The 18,100-nt window shown below is 45.8% G+C and overlaps 1 protein-coding gene across 1 annotated transcript; it reads right to left on the minus strand.

Moving 5' to 3' along the window:
• Positions 1-3,395: 3,395 nt before the first annotated feature.
• Positions 3,396-5,802, minus strand: IGFBPL1 (insulin like growth factor binding protein like 1; the record flags this gene model as incomplete). The annotated part of the gene is made up of 4 exons (XM_082336235.1): positions 3,396-3,419; positions 4,070-4,144; positions 4,461-4,577; positions 5,617-5,802. 4 exons carry the CDS (start codon positions 5,800-5,802, stop codon positions 3,396-3,398), a joined length of 402 nt encoding a protein of 133 aa, XP_082192361.1.
• Between the last annotated feature and the right edge of the window lie 12,298 nt (positions 5,803-18,100).

Genomic DNA, 18,100 nt, shown 5'->3' on the forward strand with positions numbered 1-18,100 from the left:
TCAAGAATAGCCATCTATAGACAGGCAGTGTAGTGCACAGAAACATCTGATCTAGTGGAAGGTGTCCCTGCACATGGCAAGGGGGTTGGAACTAGATGATCTTTGAGGTCCCTTCCAACTCGAACCGCTCTATGATTCTATGATCTAGCAGCATGTCAAAGACACTAGAAAAATAATGAGGAAATTGTGAAGCACTTAGCACAGAAGAGTGTTTAGCATGCAGCTCATTTTAGATAAAGCAGCTCGTTTTAGATAAAAATACTGGACTGGAAAGCATATAAAAGTGCATCTGCAAAACTTCTGTGATGTGTAAGCACTGAAAAGCAGCACAACTTTTCTCTAGATCAGTGTTAAATACAATGCAGCCTTTTTGTTCACAGCGTTGACATTACACTAACAAAGACTGACATGGTTGTAATAGTATGTAACATGAACTGCTTGCCGTGGAAGCTAAGCGCCGTTTAAAAGCAAGAGTAATTAATCATTGTAAGGTACGCTCATTGTAATAGACAATGGTATTTACAGTTATCCCCTAATGTGAAACCAATTACTTCATCTTCCAGCCAATTAACTGTTCTTGTACTTCCCTTCTGCATTTAAGACCTGTTACTAACTCCTCTTTTCTTGTTACACAGGTACCTGTATCACATAATCAACTCTTTTTTTTTTTTGTCAGCTAAATAAACTGACTCCTAAGTTTTGCTGTGCAGTATTTTCTCCAACCTCTATGCATTTGAAATCTTCTCCAATAAAACAAACAGACCTATTATAATATGGAAAGCAGAACTATTATTCCAATGCCTGTCTCACCGTCATGCAAATTAGTGCCTTGGATGTATCTCTTTATTCAGCCAGCAATTACATTCCCTCTTGCTCTGCCTCTGCAGAACCATCATGTTCTGCTGCTTGTCCACTCCCATGCCTGAATCTTTCCAGCATCCCTTTAAAGACCCCAATTCTGTCTCCAGAACTCGTATTCTCTGCTCCTAGATTCCTGTCAACACCCTGTACTTGGATGTACCTGTCTGCTCCGGCAGCCTGGCGTCCCCAGGAGTCTGACTCACCTGCAGATCTACTCAGTGGCCATTTCATACATAGCTCCACAGGGCTAGTGGGAATTGTGAGTACTTGCACAGGACACGAGTCCCTGTGAAATGCCCACAGCATCTGAGGATTGTCTATGTTAAACCACTTAGAAGGTGTGTCTCCCATTGCCCACACTGTTACTGACTTAAAATGGCTGCCATGTAAAGCAAAGCTGAAAAAATTTTTGCAAAAAGTCTCACAAATGTACTAAAGCGTCTGCCAAATTTGTTATCACAAAGAATTAAATACTGTCTCTGTGACCTCTTTGCCCCAGAGCCCCAGCATCTATCCTTGCCAGCATTCCTACCTTTTACTAACCAAATCCTACCTTGGGCTTCTCCACAGTGGCCAGTGTTGGGCAGCTAACCCAAGAATCATAGACTATCTCGAGCTGGAAGGGACCCATAAGGATCATCAAGTCCAACTCCCTGCTCCTCACAGGACTACCTAAAACTAAACCATACGACTAAGAGCATTGTCCAGACACTCCTTGAACTCTGACAGGGTTGGTGCCGTGACCGCTTCCAGTGACTGACCACCCTCTCAGTGAAGAACATTTTCCTAATGTCCAATCTGAACTTCCCCTGATGCAGCTTCATTCTGTTGTAACATCCATGGCTTGCTCCGCTTTCTCTCTGTGGATGGTATAGCAGGATTAACCCATCTGAGCTCTAGCTCTATGGAGTTGTTTAGTGTAACAGCTGCTGTGAGAGGTTTGGTATGGTGTGGTGTATGTGGTGACTAACATACTAACACCAAGCAGTTATTTTCTACAACCCTTGAATAAAATGCGGTGTAGAAGAGTAGAAGCATGGTGGAAAGACCCCAAGTTGAAAACACAGGCCCCAAACCCCTGTCCAAGGCAGCACAGGGTTTCATTGCTGAAAGTGATTGTAAGGATTACCCATGTTGCTGCTGCTCCTATGTATAGCCATATTGTGTTGCTTTTGCTGCTTTGAGTAAACTATTACCATGACTAGGAAAGGGTGTAGGTATAGTGCCAAGCATTCATATATGGCTGTAATTTATACATGCAAACACGTGCATTTGAACTGATGGTCTCGTGGTTAACCAATACATCCACCTTAGCTAAAGGAATTGCCTGGACTGGTATTTCTTCCCTGTCTCTCCCTTTTTAGTTGACTGGTGTTTTTGTAACCTAGTCTGTAATGTGGATGCAGCAAACAGGTAACAGTGGCTGCACTTCATCTGTGTGCCTCTGGCTTTCTGGCATTTCCTCAGAATCTATACATTTTATAGGCAACACAAGCAAGCAGAAACTTCATCAGATAGCCCTCAATACTGTGGGAGAAAAGTGGGCCAGACCTGCAAATCTACAGAGTGGACAATGGATTTCAGGAGTTATTTCGTATTCTCAATTTCCTGGAATAGACTTACTGTCCTGTTTCATTTGCAGCAGGCAAGCAGTCATGAAGGACTTCTGCTTTTCTTGCTTTACTGTACCACCTCTAGCTCTCTGCCTGTTTATCAGCATCAGCTTCTTTGTTTCTAGACCACATCCACCTCTTCTTAATTTTTCCTGTCTTGGATTTCTCCCCACTTCTAATTTCAGCTTTCAATGGATGCACGCTCCGAGCCAGATGCACCACAGTGACAGAATCAGAGGGCATTATGTCTTTTCTGGAAGATGACGGTTAACTCTTCCTTTATATGCTTTTTACCTCAAGACAATTCTACTTTGGATTTCTGCTCTGTGGAAGCCAAATCTTTATAACCCAGCAAGTGCCACAGCTGGGCTGCATTGCTTTTGCCAATCCTGGGTGCAATACAATCAGCATCTCCAGGAACTGTAAATGTCCTGTAAATGGGGCTGACTGCCCATGATTTGCCAGCTTCCAGAAACAATTCCATGTTTGGGTGTGACGCCCATCTATAGCAAAACCCCCTTGGAGCACACGTGGTGGTGCATACTCAGCAGTCAGGTTGATGACAGGGCAGGGGGGTGATGGTGCCCCTTTTGCTATTCAGCTCTTGTGCACACAATGTGGCACCCCCAGCAGCTGGTGCTCCACAGGGAATAAAATAAATAATAAAATAATTTTAAAAGTCCTGCTTTTACTGCTCTATATTTTCTCCCTACTTATTTTCCATGATTTTTCAGTATTAATGCATATTTTCCACTATGTATTTTCAAAATTAATTGCATATTTTCTAAATAGGAAAATGTATAAAACTGACATTAAACCTATAGCAAGAATATTAATGCAACATTTTCTAAACTCCTATGACAAAGGAAGCAAAGGTGGCCACTGACTGTTTTCTAGCTTGTGCTCTGCGGCCCAGCTCTTCTAAAGTGAACAAATTCCTTCTCCCTGGAACAGGGGGGAGGACAGGTTTCAGAGAATGTTACCAAGTAAATCTTTAATAGGAAAGTGAGCTTTTCTAAAAGCCCCCACTCAGACTCTCTCAAAGCTTCAGATTTCTGCACAAGGTACTGCATTTCCAGAACAGCCTTGAGGAGATGCACTCCTCTCTCTTCCCTCTTTCCCACACCTTGATCTCCTAGTTTCAGATCTTTACACACAGCAGACAATTCACCATTGTGCTGCTTGCTGGTCCAGCATAACTTACGCTGTCTCACTGGCATGCATTATAGTAGGGACTAATGTCACGATAGAAATACTAGGAGTGACAGAGCCTTCACAGAAGTCTGTCTGTTTCTATGCTGTCGTGTAAAATATTACCACTCATTTATCTGCCTCATCTTCATTTTCCTTTCCAGAAGAGGAAAATCCTCTCCTCTGGAGAGGATTCACTCCTGCCAGCAGTTGTTACTCTGTTTAGGGTATGACTTGCATTCACATCTGCCCTTTATTAAAGGAACCATCCAGAAATGTTTGGTGACAGTGAAGATGCTTGTGCCCTGGTATTGTCAGCATTACCTCCCAGGCAGGGCTGTCCCATACCAGAACCGATGCCTCCTTCTTGCTTCTGTTCTGCTGTAGGACTGTGATACTCCCACCTCATGTCCCTCTCCAGCCATGTTGGTAGCGTGACACTGGTAGACGCCCTGATCTTCCTTCATCAGTTGGTGGATTTGGCAAAACCATCACAAAAAATATTTTATTATTAACATGCACATACATTCTGGAGAGCACCCTGGAACCGCTCTCACGATTAAGAACATCTGAAGGTATCTAATTTGCCATTTGTTCAAAATAGGCACAAAATACTGCCCCTCTATACAGTTATGGGTGCAATCTGCTCTGTGTGACATGTCCGCCTGAAAGGTCCTCCATGGTCCTTCTCTTACTGCTTTCACCACATAAACTCTGTCACTTCTCACTACCACCAGGACTTTTGGCTGCTGCCTATCCAAGACTGTCCTTGCGTGTTTTCCCTGCTGAATTTACCAAACCCCACCCTGTGCCCCCGTGCTGTGAAGGTCCTCCCTGAACTTGAGCGGCCATGTTCGCTCTGCCTCCAGGCAGCTCCTCCAGGAGTTCGACTCCTTTGCGTGACTCTGAGACCTGCGTATTTTGACAGGAGTGCGAAGATGTTAGAGGACATCTGTGAAATCCGTTAGAAGCATTTACTCACGATGACATAATTCTCTCTGACCACGCTATTACTGACGTGCTCGGGCAGGCAGGCAGAGGAGCTGCATGCAGCGCAGGGAGAAGCGGGGTGATGCTCACTGGACACAGTGCCCTCTGCAGCTCCAGGGAAAGGCATTGGTGAAATACACATCTTTCTGCATACACCCAGCCAGCGCCAAGACTCTCTGATCCCCTTCTTGCTTATGGCCCCTGAATCTGAGCCCTTTTCACCCCTAACAACATCTGAGCTCACTTAGTCTCTCAGGTAGCTCCTCTGTCAACAGTGAAGAGCAGAACCCTTCTGTCACAGGTACTGGGCTCTGGATACTTCTGAGCACTGTATCAATACGCCCATTGCTCAGTGTCCTCCTGCGCTGCAGCACTGACCCCTACAGACCCAGTTCTCGAGGTATCTAAAGGGCTGAGGAAATCTCCTTTTCTTTGGAGTTTCAAAGCTTTTAGGTGAATTTTGTTGTGCAGTGTGGCTCTGAGAGGCCTCAGGCTGATGCCATCACAGAGCAACCCACTTTCAGACACAGAGATAAAACTGCATAGCAAACCAGTAGCACCAAGTAGGCTCTGTTTTACTAGATGTATGGGTAGTTGTCTGCTGGGCATACATCACAGTAGTGGTATTGACTGCTAAGACCATTCTCTAATTTGCAGTGCTTGACAAGGCACTCTGACATTGTTCATTATCTTAAATTACTGTGAGAAGGTGCTTGGATTCCTGAGACCCTTTGGGGAGATAAGGACTAGACCCCCCCCACCAGCTGTGCACAGATGGGCACTGCAGGCTGCAGCAGTGTTGGAAGAAACTGTCCCTACATTGCTTTAAGCAAGTACACAGATGATGGATTGAGTTACCTGAAATGCGGTACAGCAACACAGAATGTGAGCACGGGAAGGCAGAGCTATGTCTGCTGTTAGACACTGAACGTGGCCCTCCCGTACGAGATCCCCAGCATACCTTTCCCCAAGTGACGGCAGGAGTGGGCACTGCCTTCACTTCACAGGACAGGTACACCTGGGCCCCAGTGACATTGTGAACTTTCTTTGGTGACACAATGATCACAGGAGGTGGAAGAAAATAAACACTTTCCTGGAGGTGATGTGGCCACCTGGCATGGCCAGCATTCCCTGTGAGCTCTGCCATACGGACTAGCCAAACTGCCTCCGTGCAGGCAGGAAGGGTCTGCAATCCGTGCCAGCCAGAAATAGCTTGGGCCTTCAGCTTTCCTGCCAGGGAAGGTCACTTCTCCTGTATAAAAGCATGTACTGTTTGCTGTCGTGCTCTGTGGATGGCATTTCTCCCGCTCTACTCAGCTTGTAGCGATGGGTGCAGTGCAGGCAGGCAGAACAGGGCACTGACTTGACATATGCATCTTACTGCAGGAGGGGAGCTGCAAATCTCGGAGGTTGCAGCGTGTTGGCCACACTGTAGTACTGGCTCAAGAAGGCTGCTTTGTCAGAAAACACGTAAATACCCCCACAACCAAGAACGTCATAGAATGAGAACCCGGGCCCTGCTGCAGCTGCAGCTGAAGGAAGGCTGGATATGAAAGATAAGATTCTCCAGGGAGAATGAGGCCACAGACTGGGACTCTCGGGTTGCAGTCTGGACTTACATTAGATCAAAAGCTACCTAAGGTCCTTACTCTATGCTGACTGATGTGTCTTTCTTTCCCTCCTACTCTAAGCCCAGTGCCACATGCTGAAAGGGGGCTTTAGAGTGTTAACTATAAAAGTTGTAACTATTATACAAAAAACTATTGAAGTAAGGAGTCTTGCAATCTTTCAGCGAAGGACAGTTCCTTGATAAGAACAGAAACTTGTCCTAAAAACCAGCTGAAACCGACCCTGCAGTTTGGACAAGAGTCAAGGAGCAACTGAGTCTGCGCAAGAACAAGGGGTTACCAGCGGTGACGAAGAAGAGTCCTCAGCCTTCATCCCCACGACCCCCCGCGACCACCACCAGGAGGCATCGCGCAAGCGCAGTTGGGAGGGGTTTATGGAAATGACCTCTGGGGGCTCATTTTAATAGGAAGCGGGGACAGGTCATGCATATGTATAGGCGTATTGGGAAACCTTATGTATATGTAACACTTCATTGTATAAATCCGCGACAAGCCACCACGTGTGCGCGCACGACTTTGGCGGGATGACCCCCCGTGCTGCCCAGCGCTGAATAAACATACCTACTTTACAGCCTTACGGGTTGTGGAGTCTGTTTCCGCACATCGGTTTTGGCGAGCCAGGCAGGAGAGTCTCTGCTCGACTGCGGGACCGACTGCGGAGCGGACGCTCCTTGGCGCGCCCCGAGCATCTTCCTCGGAGGAGCCTCCGCTGCCAGCCGCTCACCGCGGGAGCAGACAACAACCTCCTGAAGCCGCGGATTAAACGGTATGTTTTACAAGAAGGGCCAGTAAGTCGTACGCTTGGCCGGGGCTGCTGGTAAACTACGCAGAGACGTCTGGCGTGCAGCATAGTCCCCGTAGGGGAGGAGGGTACCCTGGCCGATAGAGCGGCCAAGGAGATTTGCTGACCGATAGAGCGGCTGCTAGCGATCTTGGGGGTAGATCGAGCAAATCTGAGGTCACCGCTGCATCCCGGTATTGGGAGCCAGGACAGACCTGCTAATGACTGTATAAGAAGCAGGAGAAGGGTAAGCGGACCTCTCACAAAAAGTATTTAAATCTTTGCAGCTGCTGAAGGGATATCAACTGGAGTGATAATTATCTGTTTCATTTACCTGGGTATTGCATATATTATATGTTCGTATTGTATATATCGTATGTTCGTATTGTATGTATTGTATGTATTGAATGTTGAAAATTTGTGCGTATGTGTGTTTGAGACACAGCATCGCTGTGAAGTGAGTGGGAGTCCTGATTTACGGTTCCGTGACTCCGCGAGGAGCACGGCCAGAGACGGACAAAGCGCCTGGAACGTTTATAAAATTTGAAAATCTTTTGGTGTAAAATTGGGCTGCCGTGGTGCTTAGCCATTCTCCTAAGTATCGGGGAATTGGCTAATCATCAAAGTGGCAGAAGGAAGAGAGTCACTCCTTCGATGATTTGGGCTTGAACCCTGGGAATATTTAAACGAAGGGGGAAATTGGATAAGACGGGGAAGTGGCTCTGGATTGAGAACAGCCTATTCTGGATGCTTTCTCAAATCCCCACATCGGTGAGCAAACAGGGGTAATTCCTTGCTTTGCGTGTGGACTCACTACTAGACTGCATGGCAATTGGCATCTGACCGGAGTACTGTTAAATGTAAATCTTGTGGAAAAGGTGGTATTGTATCTAGCTGGCGGAGGGCAGAGTGCCTCAAGTGCCTTCCCCAAACCCCACAGTTTTATGATTGGGAAAGAGCCCATCAAAATTCTGAAATAGTGAAGTTTGTGTGTGGGAAAAAAGACAATTAATCCTGGAAATTTGGGACGTGTGGGAGGGAGACTGAGAGAAAACTGTAGAGATCTGCGAGAAAAGATTTGTGTGGAAGTTGAAACAAAGAACTAGGGATAACAAGAAGTAATATAAAAGACAGGTAGAAAAAGTTAGAGAAATGGGTAACACTCAGAGCGGCATTTTAAAGAAGAGTCCCCTGGGTTGTATATTGGCTCATTGGAAGGACATCGTTGGAACCGGGGGTACAGAGAGCAAGAAAACTCTCATTAAATATTGCAATCAATGGTGGCCAATCTATAAATTAGAAGATGGGGCTAAGTGGCCACTTAATGGGTCAATTGATTATAACACGCTCCTACAATTAATGTTGTTTTTAAGGAGAGAAGGAAAGTGGGATGAAGTATCATATGCAGATATGTTTTTCACCCTCCGAAACCATCCAGAGTGGCAAAGGGACTGTGGAATAGTGCCGCCACAGGACCCTATGGTACTCGCCCTTGAGCAGGAAAATAACAAAGAACTTAAAGGTAAATTGAGACGGTGTTGCTCGGCGTGTAGTATTGGACAAAGGTGTACGAGAATGAATAAAGTCCATCAAGCACCAGAACAAGATCTAACTGATTTGCTTAAGCCTCCCCCTCGATCACAGGAACAGAATGTGGACTCGGACGGGACCTCCACTCCCTCGGATAGTCCTGTATCCTCCCGTACCAGAAAAAAATCTACTCTAACAGCCTTACAAGCACCTCTTCGAGAGGCGGTAGGGCCTGACAGCGGGACGATGCTAATAAAGGTACCTTTTTCCACCACCGATCTAGAAGCTTGGAAAAGGGTTGCAAAGGATTACAGGAATGATCCGGTAAGTGTAACTAAATATTTTCAATTTATTATAAAACAATACAACCCCAATTGGAATGATATACAATTATTATTAGAATTCATGACCGAGACAAAAAAGCAATTGATTTTAAGAACAGCAGAAAATTTGGCTGAAGATCATTATAAGACTACAGGAGGGGATGTAAAGGAGTATTTCCCTCTCCAAGATCCAAAGTGGGATGTGAATAAAACTGTGCATATGGAAAGATTGCAGGCATATCAGGAGTGGATTTCGAAGGGGATGGAGAGGGCTATCCCCAAAACCATAAACTGGTCAGCATTATATGCAATTAAACAAGGTCCTTCCGAGTCCCCATCTGAATTCCTGGATCGACTGAGGGATGTAATGCGCCGCAGCACACCGCTGGATCCTGGGTCAGAGGTAGGGATACAACAACTAGTTTCCCTATTTTTGGGCCAGTCCACAGGGGATATTAGGCGCAAACTCCAGAAATTGCGCCCCACAGAAAGCAGAAACTTGGAAGTGTTACTGGATGAAGCATGGAGAGTGTTTAGTAATAGAGAGGAAAGATACAGACAGGAATGGAAAAGAATGGTGGCGATTGTTAGGGAAGAGGAAGGAAGGAGACCAAAGCGAGAACTACCCCAACTAGACAGGGATCAATGTGCGTTGTGTAAGAAATTTGGTCATTGGAAAAGGGAATGTCCGAGGAAAAAGGAGCAGGGACGAACTCACCAGACGGGAAGAATAATGGCCCATATGAAGGAAAATTGACGGGGACCTGGGGAATCCACCCTAGCGGATCCACTGGTTATAATGCAGCTAGGGAAGAGACAACAACAAGAGGTAGAATTTCTGGTTGACACAGGGGCAACGTACTCGGTTTTGAATCAGGCCTTGATGCCCCTGGAGGATGATTATATCATGGTAAAAGGAGCAACTGGCCAAACTGAAAAGGCATATTTTTGGTAAGCCTTTGAGATATAAATTAGGAAAACAATGGGGCATCCACAAATTTTTGTATATGCCTAATTCCCCAAAGGCACTGTTGGGAAGAGATTTGTTGGAACAATTGGGTGCAAAAATCACATTTGAAAAAGGAGAAATTACTCTGGAGGTAAAAGACCAACAGTACATCCAAATACTGAGTCTATCCTTAACTAGTCTTCCCTCAGAAGGAAAAATTAACGAAGAGATTCTAAACCAGGTATATCCTGGAGTATGGGCCACCGATGTACCCGGAAGGGCAAAGAATGCTTCACCTGTTGAAGTTAAACTTAAAGAAGGCCAACAACTGGTAAGAATTAAACAGTATCCCCTGAAGAAGGAGGATAGGGAAGGAATCCAGCCACTGATAGAAAAATTTTTACAATTGGGATTATTAAAAGAATGTGAATCTGATTTTAACACCCCTATATTGCCTGTCCGTAAACCTGACGGATCATACCGGGTGGTTCAGGATCTACGAGCTATAAATAAAATAACCAAAGACCTTTATCCGGTAGTGGCAAATCCATATACCTTGTTGACTGTATTGACACCTGAACTAACCTGGTTTACTGTTCTAGACCTGAAGGATGCCTTCTTTTGCGTCCCTCTCCATGAAGCCAGCCAGAAAATATTTGCATTTGAATGGGAAAACCCTAAAAGTGGACATAAGACTCAGCTCACTTAGACGGTGTTGCCACAAGGATTTAAGAACAGCCCTACTATTTTTGGCAGTCAACTTGCAAAAGACTTGGAATCCTGGGAAGCCCCGTCGGAGAAAGGAAAATTGTTACAATATGTGGATGGTATCCTGATTGCCACTAAAACAGAGGACGACTGTATGGCCTGGACGGTGAGTCTACTAAATTTCTTGGGGCTCCAAGGGTACCGAGTATCTAAGAAGAAGGCACAAGTAATACAGCGCCAGGTGATTTATCTAGGCTATGAAGTTAGTGCTGGACAAAGGACTTTGGGACAGGCCCGCAAAGAGGCAATATGTCAAACTCAAAAACCGCAAACAGTGAAAGAATTACGGACCTTTCTGGGAATGACTGGGTGGTGCCGACTGTGGATCTATAATTATGGACTGCTCGTTAAACCACTATACGCACTAGCAACCACTAAGCAGAAACACCTTGAATGGAACAGAAACACCACACAGGCCTTTGAACTGTTAAAAAAGGCCTTAATGTCGGCCCCAGCCTTAGGACTCCCAGATGTGAGTAAGCCGTTTCTTTTTTTCTCCCATGAGAAGCAGGGGATTGCCCTAGGAATATTGCCACAAGATCTGGGCCCATATCGACGAGCAGTTGCCTGTTTTTCCAAACAATTGGACGCAACTGCAAAGGGTTGGCCTGGATGCTTGCGAGCAGTCGCGGCCGTAGTACTAAATATACAAGAAGCCCGAAAATTCACCCTGGGCCAGAAAATAACTGTGTTGGTGTCCCATACAATATCAGCAGTATTGGAAGCGAAGGGTGGACACTGGCTTTCTCCACAAAGATTCTTGAGATATCAGGCTATACTGGTAGAACAAGATGATGTAGAGATCATAGTTACTAACATTGTCAACCCAGCCTCTTTCCTCAGTGGAAATGCAGGAGAACCAGTACACCATGACTGTCTGGAGACCATCGAAGCAACATATGCAAGCCGTCCGGACTTGAGAGACAGTGCTATAGAAAACGGGGAAAACTGGTTCACGGATGGAAGTAGCTATATCGTAAGTGGTAAGAGACATGCAGGATATGCCATTACCACCAGTCAAGAAGTAATAGAGTCAAAACCTTTACCCATAAATACCTCTGCACAGAAGGCAGAAATAATTGCTCTAACCCGCGCTTTAGAATTGGCCCAAGGCAAAACTGTGAATATCTATACAGACTCGAAATACGCCTTCGGAGTCGTACACGCACATGGAGCAATCTGGAAGGAAAGAGGACTATTGAATTCTCAGGGCAAAAATATCAAGCATGCAGAGGAGATCTTGAAACTGCTGAAGGCAGTCCAACTCCCTGAAAAAGTGGCAATTATGCATATTAAGGCACACCAGAAGGTGAGCTCAAAATTAGAAAAAGGAAATGAGCTGGCGGACAGAGAGGGAAAACAGGTAGCTAAAGTGAAAGCAAAAATAGAAAGGGCTCTAGTTCCGGACGGGCGAATTTCTCTAGAAGGTAAGCCAGAATATACCATGGAAGATCAAAAGCTTATCACAGATCTAGAAGGGTCATATAATAAAGAAGGGTGGGCTTCCACCCCACAAGAGAAACTAATCATTCCCTCTTGTCTAACATGGCATCTGGTAAGAGAAGAACATAGAAAAAGGCATTGGGGAACAAAGGCTCTATATAAACATTTAATTAGAGAAACTGTAGCTAGAAACCTATATACCACTGTGAAACAGGTGACACAACAATGTGATCTTTGCCTCCGGACTAATTCCAAAAATTCCCCCAAACCAAAAATGGGCCAAATTGGGAAAGGCAATGGGCCTGGGCGACAATGGCAAATTGATTTTACAGAACTCCCAAGAAAAGGGGAGTATCGATATTTATTAGTACTGACTGACACCTTTTCAGGATGGCCAGAAGCATTCCCTACCAGGACAGCCAAGGCTCGGGAGGTAACTAAAATATTACTGCAAGAAATAATACCACATTTTGGAGTTCCAGCAACCATATCCTCTGACAGAGGACCACATTTTACCTCAAAGGTAGTACAACAAATTAGCCGCCATTTGGGTATAGATTGGCAACTTCACACCCCATATCGCCCTCAATCGAGTGGCCAAGTAGAAAAAATGAACCACTTAATCAAACAGCAAATTGTGAAATTGGGACAGGAGACTGATTTGGCCTGGCCTCAGTCTCTCCCTTTGGCTCTCTTGCGCATACGAACTAGGCCAAGAGCAAAAGAAGGACTGAGCCCTTTTGAAATCTTATATGGACGACCCTATGGAATACAGAAAGGAATATCCACACAGGCTGGGGATGAAATTATAACCTCTTACATGGTAGCATTAAGCAAACAACTCAACAAAATTGAAAAACATGTGATCGGGACTCGAAGTAGAGGTTTAGATGGACCTGTACATAACATTCAACCTGGAGATTATGTCTGTATAAGGTCTCTTGCAGAAAAAACCTTGGAGCCACAGTGGGAAGGACCTTTCCAGGTGCTCCTTACTTCCTTCACTGCGATCAAAATCAAAGAGCAGAGTGCCTGGATACATCACACCAGAGTGAAGAAAGCACCTAAATCTCCATGGAAAGTCGCGCAAGTACGGCAAGGAAAGCTTACCTTGTCACGTGGCTGATTGTAAACCTAATAAGAAGACTGGGGGCGTGAGAGAGTAATACCTTTTTGCAGCTACATGACAAAATTGCCAGTACCATAAATTGGTCTGACTGCTGGATTTGCTCACACTTGCCCACAAACGCAAGACATGGCCACCCCGTGGTCGCTACCATTTTTCCCAGTTTTTCAGAGATAGCTAATGCCTTTAACAATATATCCCTCTCTGAGCATGCAGAGATACCAAAAAGGAATGGCAGATAGATTTAAGCCTACTCTGGAACGAGACTGAAGGAATACCTTGTGTCCAGAGGTGCTACCTAGAAAACACCACACAGAATACAGGAGGGAATAGCACAGACAGACATTGTGGAATTTCGAGTTTTGTTGGGGCCTACTCCAATTGCACTAGTTACATCAAGTATGGAGGTACAAATATGTGGAATAGCAAGCAACCTCGGAAAAACACCAGCAATATCCCCAAAGGCTGGCCAACTCCTGTAGGTCAGGGATGGTATTGGATCTGTGGAAAGTGGGGATATAAGGTATTGCCTTTAGGGTGGAAGGGCCGATGTGCTGTAGGGACTATAGTTCCTAACGTTACTATTGCACAAGACGTAACCAGTTTACGCACGCTTGGCCGATTATGCACCTATATGAAACCTGTAACCCATCCAATCAAAAGAAAACTGAACCCTTTAATAACAAGGCCAACCAGGTTTCATAGCTTTGCGAGGTGGTTTCTTCCATGGTTAGGAGTTAGTGAATTAGAAAAAGCCTTAGTTAACATTTCAGCTACAATGGAAATTATCAATAATGCTACAACTGATGCGCTCGCGGCTCTACAGAAAGAAATTTCTTCCTTAAGACAAGTAACACTTCAAAACAGGCTAGGGCTGGATTTGCTTTTTGCTAAAGAAGGAGGTTTATGTACAGTTCTTGGTGAACATTGCTGTACCTATGTTAACCAAGACAAAAGGATTGAAAAGGACTTATCTCAAATTTGGGAAAAAACCAAAATCTTGCATGAAGTGGCCCAAGATAACACATCTTGGGGATTTAGTGTCTTAATAGAAAAACTAACATCTTGGTTACCAAACTTGGCATGGTTGAAACAATTGTTTATTGTGACAATTATAGTTGCAATTCTGGCTATGGACCTGTGTGTAATAATTCGGTGTGCTTGGTGGTATTTCCAGAGCACAAAGAATTCCTACAGCGAATGGAAAAAGAACCAACTTCAACGAAAACTAGAATCTAACAAATATCTTGAGAAGACATTAGATAAAGAAACATTATATTAAAATAAACTATAGTAAAAGAATTTACTAACTATATAGAAAAGGGGGGACTGAAAGGGGGCTTTAGAGTGTAACTATAAAAGTTGTAACTATTATACAAAAAACTATTGAAGTAAGGAGTCTTGCAATCTTTCAGCGAAGGACAGTTCCTTGATAAGAACAGAAACTTGTCCTAAAAACCAGCTGAAACCGACCCTGCAGTTTGGACAAGAGTCAAGGAGCAACTGAGTCTGCGCAAGAACAAGGGGTTACCAGCGGTGACGAAGAAGAGTCCTCAGCCTTCATCCCCACGACCCCCTGCGACGACCACCAGGAGGCATCGCGCAAGCGCAGTTGGGAGGGGTTTATGGAAATGACCTCTGGGGGCTCATTTTAATAGGAAGCGGGGACAGGTCATGCATATGTATAGGCGTATTGGGAAACCTTATGTATATGTAACACTTTATTGTATAAATCCGCGACAAGCCACCACGTGTGCGCGCACGACTTTGGCGGGATGACCCCCCGTGCTGCCCAGCGCTGAATAAACATACCTACTTTACAGCCTTACGGGTTGTGGAGTCTGTTTCCACACATCAATGCCTTTCATGAGGCCAGTGAGCTGGTGGATAAGGACATTTGAAAAACACAACACAAGCAGAGAATTTGTGTGGCATCAAGCCCGTGTTTCTAGCATCGTGTGAGGGAGCAGCACAGGTGGTAGCCGCCAGGCATGAAGTCAAGGTCCCAGGCAGACATTGCCAGGATTGAGGAGCAGGCCCATGCAAACCTCATGAGGTTCAACGAGGCCAAGCGCAAAGTCCTGCACCTGGGTCAGGGCAATCCCTGGTATCAATACAGGCTGGGGGATGAAGGGATTGAGTGCAGCCCTGAGGAGAAGGACTTGGGGATACTGGGAGACAAAAAATTGGACATGAGCCGGCAATGTGCTCTCGCAGCCCAGAAAGCCAACTGTATCCTGCAGTGCCTCAAAACAAGCATGGCCAGCAGGTCAAGGGAGGGGATTCTGCCCCTCTGCTCCACCCTCATAAGACCCCACCGGGAGTACGGCATCCAGCTCTGGTGTCCCCAGCACAAGAAAGGCATGGATGCAGAGGCAGAGGTCCTTCCTCCACCTCTCCATGGAGGTGCAGATGGGCTCCTGGTAAGCTCAACCACATGGAGGATGACTCTAGCATTTCATGGCCACTCCCATCTTTTCTAAGGCGAGCTTTTCCTGCGCAAGTGAGCTCTGTACTTTTGGCAGAAAATGCCAGGGCCCTGAGGGCACTAGTAGGTCGTAATGGCCCTGAGCAGCCTCACCTAGGGCCTCCACCCTGTGCCCATTGGCTCAGAAGCCCATTTGAACTCAGCCTTGTGCCGTCCATCCCAAGCCATGTTGGAGAAGTGCTGCTTTCCAGCTGGGCCATAGCCACAGCCATGCCTGCGCCTGGCTGTGGACCCTGTGACTGTCAATCTGACTTCCCATCCAGACCTCGGGTGTGTGTGCTGTCACCACGTACCTGCCTGGCAATCATGGGATGCCACCTTGACACGTTGACCGACTTTTGAGCTTGACCTCAGACCTTCCTCATGACCACCCGCTTGCCTGGTGTCCTCAGCTCCTGGCTGAACCTGGCTACAGAGGTCTGCCTGGTTCGTGCCCTGCTGGTCCCACAGGATGTGCCCCGCTCACCCCACTGCTTTATCCCCTTGGTTTCCCATCCCTCAGGAGCCCTCACCACCCCCGACTGAACGTGTTTTGGCAAAACAAACAAACCAGCCCACCCAGCAAAGCTTCTCTCCAAATGGGGAGTTTGTACACTTATTAGTAAACCTGTAGCCTCCCCAGATGCTGCAGGGTGGTGGGAAGCTCTCATTCTGCACAGGCAGCTGCCTGCTTTCCCGAAGCAGGCACATAGCTCTGGATGGGGCTGGTGCAGAGCAAGGACCATGTGCAATGTTTTTTTATGGCTGTTACTAAGCTGTGTTTTCAGCTAAGGTGAGCACTTCTTGCGCACAGTGACTCCTGAAGCCTTGAGAAGTCTGTGGCAACATACCACGAGGTTAACAAAGGCACTGGACAGCCATGGCACATGGGAAACATGCATCCTACTTGAACCATGTCAACAACTTCCAGAATGCTCCTGGGAGAAGGCAGCTGATTTGCAGCTGTTAAGAGGGGAGAAGCTGCAGTGAGCTTCTGGTGTCCTTGTCTTCCTGCATTATTGTCTTCTTTGCACTAGCAGTATCTACATCAACCTTTACTAATGATGGTGTCTTTCCTCACAAGGCACCCTCCTGCCAAATGAAGCCAGTTTTCCGGAAGTGTGTCCCACCTCCACTAAGAAAGGTCACTTGCAAGCAGGCATGCCGAACACCTCTCCTCTGGCTCCTCTTCACACAAGTTGTCCCCTTCTAACAGCAGTGAGTGCCGGGGGAGAGCCCAGCGACCCGCTGGCACCACAGTGAGGCTTTCCCAGCTTGCCTGGCACATGCATCTCCATCCTCTGTTTTACATGAGGCATCCCACAGTGCTAACCTGGCATCTGATCCCACTTACGTGCTGTGTGCAGCACATGGATGCAGACAGAAGAGCGTGTGGTAGGCATCTTCCCAGCTGGGAAAGGGAATGTTCACCCCCACCATGCCCTTTCTCAGCTGGTGCAGGACTCATCACTCCTTGATAAAACAAAAGGAAAGGCGAAACAGTCCACCTGTTACAAGGTTCTGCATCTGTAACATTACCTTTGTCAAATAAGTATTTGTAGTAATGCCACGTCATTGAGTCTGTAAGAAGATGAAGTGTCCTACACAGTACATGCAGTAAGTCCCTGTGGATTCAAAGATTGCTACCTGCTAGGTCTGTTCAATTTCCAAGGGCTTTGGTGATCTAATAACCTAATGATTCACATCTGCTTTTAGATACTGTTATACTCGGATGTAAATTTAAGCCTTCTGTGAGAAAAACACACTTTATGACAGAGGCTGTGAAGCTGAAGCAAGGGTATTAGGGGAATTTTTTTCTGGCTTTCAAGTTAATTGTCAGTCTGTTTGATACCTGCGAATATAGATAAGAAGCTATTGATTCAAGTCGTTAGAATCATTGCACAACAGACGTAACCAAACAAAAGTAAATCCTTGTGAATCGTTAGGACAGTTGTAAGATAATAAGCTCCTGAATAATCCCACTTTAGACATCTCGGCCTTGGGAGAGCAGATGCGCAGAACCATAAAGATAAGAAAGTTGCAAGATGCCCATAAGACCAGAACATACGGACCTTGAAGGACACAGTATACGTGATCTCAGAACTGAGTTTGCGCAGAAGTAAAGGTCAGTCAGTGAACACAGTGAAGAAGACTACGAGCCTTCATCTGAAGACCCCAAAGACCACCCAAAGACCACCATGAAAGATGACTGTGCATGCAGATCGGACATTTACATATGTTAATAAGTTCCAGAAAAATCTCATGTTTATGTAAACGAATTCTTGGGAATCCTATGAATATGTATGATTTCATAGTATATAATTACTGAAAGTTTACCAAGTCAGAGGAGCGCTCATGGTGGAATGATCGCCCGTGCTGCCTGGCGCCACAATAAAGAACGCCTGCTTTCTAAAACTCAAAAATTAAGTT

Source organism: Platalea leucorodia (genome assembly GCF_965183815.1).
Source record: "Platalea leucorodia genome assembly, chromosome: Z".
NCBI lineage: Eukaryota > Metazoa > Chordata > Aves > Pelecaniformes > Threskiornithidae > Platalea > Platalea leucorodia.